General features: G+C 45.3%; 1 protein-coding gene across 1 annotated transcript; it reads left to right on the forward strand.

Annotated features, from left to right (window-relative positions):
* The first annotated feature begins 1025 nt into the window (after positions 1-1025).
* Cdc42ep3 (CDC42 effector protein 3) lies at positions 1026-2620 on the forward strand. The gene has a single exon (XM_059248320.1). The coding sequence runs from the start codon at positions 1279-1281 to the stop codon at positions 2041-2043; it is 765 nt and encodes a 254-aa protein (XP_059104303.1). The 5' UTR covers positions 1026-1278; the 3' UTR covers positions 2044-2620.
* Positions 2621-4122: the final 1502 nt, after the last annotated feature.

Genomic DNA, 4122 nt, shown 5'->3' on the forward strand with positions numbered 1-4122 from the left:
TTATCGTTGATGTTCCTAAAGATCCTCCGGGGCAGCTCAACTTATTATATATGGTCACGCGTGTTTCCTTTGAAATGGAGCAGCAGCTCTTTCGCTTCCATCCCAGAACACTGTTAAGTCCCGGAGTCCTTGGCTGCTCAGTTTTCTCTCTACCACAACTTGAATCCAGCTGTAGCGTCTCTCTATTCTAGCGGTGTGTTGGTCCCCCCAACACCCTTAATCTCATCTCCCCATTTGTAAGAATGCATTCCAGTAAGGTTTTCTTGAAACAGTCTATAACAATCAGTGTCACTTACTAAATGATCATTTCCAGCCTCCTTCCTTGAAGGCTGGCCATTTGATTTCATTTGTGTCCGGAAATCAACAATAAATCGCTGTCAGTCTTGTTAGTGTGCATTCGAACAAAGAAAGGATAATTTTAAAACGGACCCGCTTGGTCCTATGTTGCTGGCAGGTGGTTTTGTTGTTGTTGTTGTTTTGTTTTTTGTTTTTGTTTTGTTTTTTACTCTAAAGATTGTTTTTATGTGGATCTATGAGTGCCTGCATGTACGTATGTTGTACCACATGCATGCCTACTACCATGGAGGTCAGAAGAAGACATTAGATCCCCTGGAGGTGGAGGTACAGACAGATGTGAGCCCTCCTGTGGGCATTGGGATTTGAACCCAGGTCTCCTACAAGAACAGCAAGTTCTTCTAACTGCTAAGCTTTGTCTCTAGTCCCTTGACAGCAGTTTTCAGAAGAAGGGAGACTAAAATCTTAGAGGTGTTCGGAAAACCATGGCCGTGTTTAAAAAGTACTGATGTTCTAGGTTCAGGGCCTAAGTACCTCTTTTTCTGTTTTCCCCTGGACTAAGACCAACACGAGTGAATCCCTGCTGAGATTAACGTTCTTATCACAGTTAGGGGAAGCAAATAAGTTGGGCTTTGGGTGCAAAGTGGCCTTGCCATTATTTCCAGGCACTGAGGTAATGAATTCCTGGGGAATGGTAGGCCAGAGTGGACCCTAAAGGATGGGCGACTGTAATCTGCTTTGGTTTCTTTTCCAGGTTTCTCCACGCTGTAGAAGGAACTGGACGATGTAGCCAGCTTTCCAGGAAGACGCACATGGTCCTACGCTGAGCAAGCTCTCTTAGACTCCGTCATTTCAGAGCCACTTGAGGAAAAAAAAAAAATAATGTGACTGTTCTTATCCAAAAGGATTTTTTGGAAGTGTGGGATACCTGTGAAGAAGGTCGCCTTTTCCCCATCTGTAAAATAGACATTCTTAGATTCCAAAATGCCCGCCAAGACCCCAATCTACCTGAAAGCGGCCAACAACAAGAAGGGAAAGAAATTTAAGCTGAGGGACATTCTGTCCCCTGATATGATCAGTCCTCCCCTGGGGGACTTTCGTCACACCATTCACATCGGCAAAGAGGGCCAGCATGATGTCTTTGGAGATATTTCCTTCCTTCAAGGAAACTATGAGCTCTTGCCTGGAAGCCAAGAGAAAGCGCACTCGGGCCAGTTCCCTGGGCATAATGACTTCTTCCGGGCCAACAGCACCTCGGACTCGATGTTCACAGAAACGCCCTCCCCAGTGCTCAAAAATGCCATCTCCCTCCCGACCATCGGAGGATCCCAGGCTCTCATGCTGCCCTTATTGTCACCAGTGACATTTAATTCCAAGCAGGAGTCCTTTGGGCGTCCTAAGTTGCCACGGCTCAGCTGTGAGCCTGTCATGGAAGAGAAGGCCCAGGAGAAAAGCAGTCTGTTGGAGCATGGGACAGTCCACCAGGGAGACACCTCCTGGGGCTCCAGTGGTTCTGCGTCTCAGTCCAGCCAGGGCAGAGACAGTCACTCCTCCAGCCTGTCGGAACAGTACTCCGACTGGCCTGCAGAGGACATGTTTGAGCATCCTGCCTCCTGCCAGCTCACGAAGTCAAAGACTAAATCGGAGGACTCCCTCTCCGACCTGACAGGCTCCCTGCTCTCCCTGCAGCTGGATCTTGGGCCCTCACTTTTGGATGAGGTCCTGAATGTCATGGATAAAAATAAGTAACCAGGAGTCAGCTCTTTTCCTTGGGAGTAAGAGGTACCAAAATAAGCAGAAAACAAAAAACTCAACTAACCACAATTGATGGAAAGAGCTGCCCTGGCTGGTGTTTTTTTGTTTTTTGGTTTTTTTTTTTTTGCAGCCATGTAATGCATTTTCTAAAATAACGTTCCTGTTCCTACAAAATATTTTTTTAACCGCCATGCCCTGTTTGCAAAAACAATTTTGAAAACAATAATTTTAAAAAATTAAAAAAAAAAAAAACCTGTCCTGGCAAAAAGAAAAAGAGAGAGAGGAAGTGAGTCAGAGCTCGTTTTCAGCAGGCATTGCTGATGTTCAGCTCAATTTTGTTTGTTTGTTTGCAGACGGGCAGAAATCCAGGCTGTCTGAAAAGGGCTGGGTCAGTGGGTCTCTCCAAGGCGCTGTACAGCATGTTGTGAGAAGGAAATCTAAACTTGCTTAACACCTAGGCCTTTTTTTCCTGGACTCTTTTGTATATTGTATCTTTTGGGCTCAGCATAGCGAATTCTCCAGTGTTAAGATTTTACTGTTTTCATATTCAAACAACCTTACGGGACTGGGGTTTTTTCTTGTGAGATATATATATCCCTGTATATTATTTTCATGTTGCGGAAGTTTGACTGTCGGCTACATGTTGGTAAAAAAACAAGCAAGGTATTACTGTAACTAAGTTATTTTTAAAGTTGAAATATATTTTTATGTGCCTTTGGCTTTTTATTGCAGAGTCTACATTTTATAGATAATACATCAAGTGTTATTTGTCTTGTTTCCGTTGGGGCCTCCTGGCAAGCTGTGTATGTGTATTTGCAAAAAAAAACCCTATTCATTATCAGCTTTTCCCCCCTTGCTCATGTGTTATCCTACTTCCAATAGCACCAATAATAGATTGTAAAGTGTGGGGGCACAGGGTGCCCACGATGCTTCTGCAGAGACTGGAGTTGGTATTTTAGGACAGCTCACGCTCGCATTACCTAGGTACGTCATACCACACAATAAAGAGTAAATGCTAAAATGAACTTGCTCATTTATAGTTATAAACAAGAACAGAAACGAAGATTTTCAAGACTAGCTAGCAATGGACCCGAGCCTTTAAAATATGCTGAGAGATGACTCCTGTGTGTTCCACAGTGTTGACTTCTTGTTAAGGTTTGACGCTAGAAATAGGAACATGAGAAATGAACATGTCAGGTCATTTTTGTTTTCGTTTATATAAACCTTAGTGCTGAGAAAGAGAGAGAGAGAAAGGGGTGGGGCTGGGGTGGGGCTGAGGCTGTGGGCCTTTGTCACAGGCCCGGCTGATTTAGCCCCTCCCTGTGTGGCTCTCTCTTCAACACCAGCTACAGCGTGTTCTCACAAACTCAGATGTCCTGAAGACAAAGGCTTGCCGTGCATTCTAAGTCCTATAGACAAGATTAAGGAGGCTCCAGAGGAGCCATCAAGGGCCCTTCCCCTTTCCAAGGATCCCCAGATGCCCCGAGGCCAGTGGTTAAGGAACCAGGAACAGGAAATTACACAGAGATTCCTGTCTTTCTTCAGGCATTCCTTCCTACCCTGAGCACTGGTTGCCAGCCGTGAGTGCCAGCTCTCTCTCCTTGATGTATCCCCGAGGCACCTCCTCAGCCACATCAGTGACTCTTTCCTGGAGTTCAGAGTTCCTGGCCTTGTATCAATTTGATGTTTGAAATTCCAAGTGAAGTTCACTGTGGCGGTTAACCAAATAGAGGAGGAAACCGTTTTCTCCTAGAGCATTGAGTCTGTCCAACAGTTCTCCAGTCTCTTGCCTTCACCTCACTTCTTTCCAGTGCCCCTTCTGTCGGGTCACACTCGTTCACAGTTCCGAAACTTCCTACTTCCTAGCCTCTCTGAACCTCCTCAGGGAGGCTAAGTCCCATGAGCTCATTTTTTTTTTTTTTTTTTATTTTTTTTTGTAGCTGGTGTCAGCCAGACTCTCTCAACACTTTCCCCATCTTAATTACTGATCATATTCAGTCTCACGATCCTCTTTGTCCGCTGCATGATCTCAGGGAGATGGGGGAGGAGTGGGCCTTCACCTCCGTGGCTGCC

Source organism: Peromyscus eremicus, chromosome 22 (assembly GCF_949786415.1).
Source record: "Peromyscus eremicus chromosome 22, PerEre_H2_v1, whole genome shotgun sequence".
In the NCBI taxonomy this organism is placed as follows: Eukaryota; Metazoa; Chordata; class Mammalia; order Rodentia; family Cricetidae; genus Peromyscus; species Peromyscus eremicus.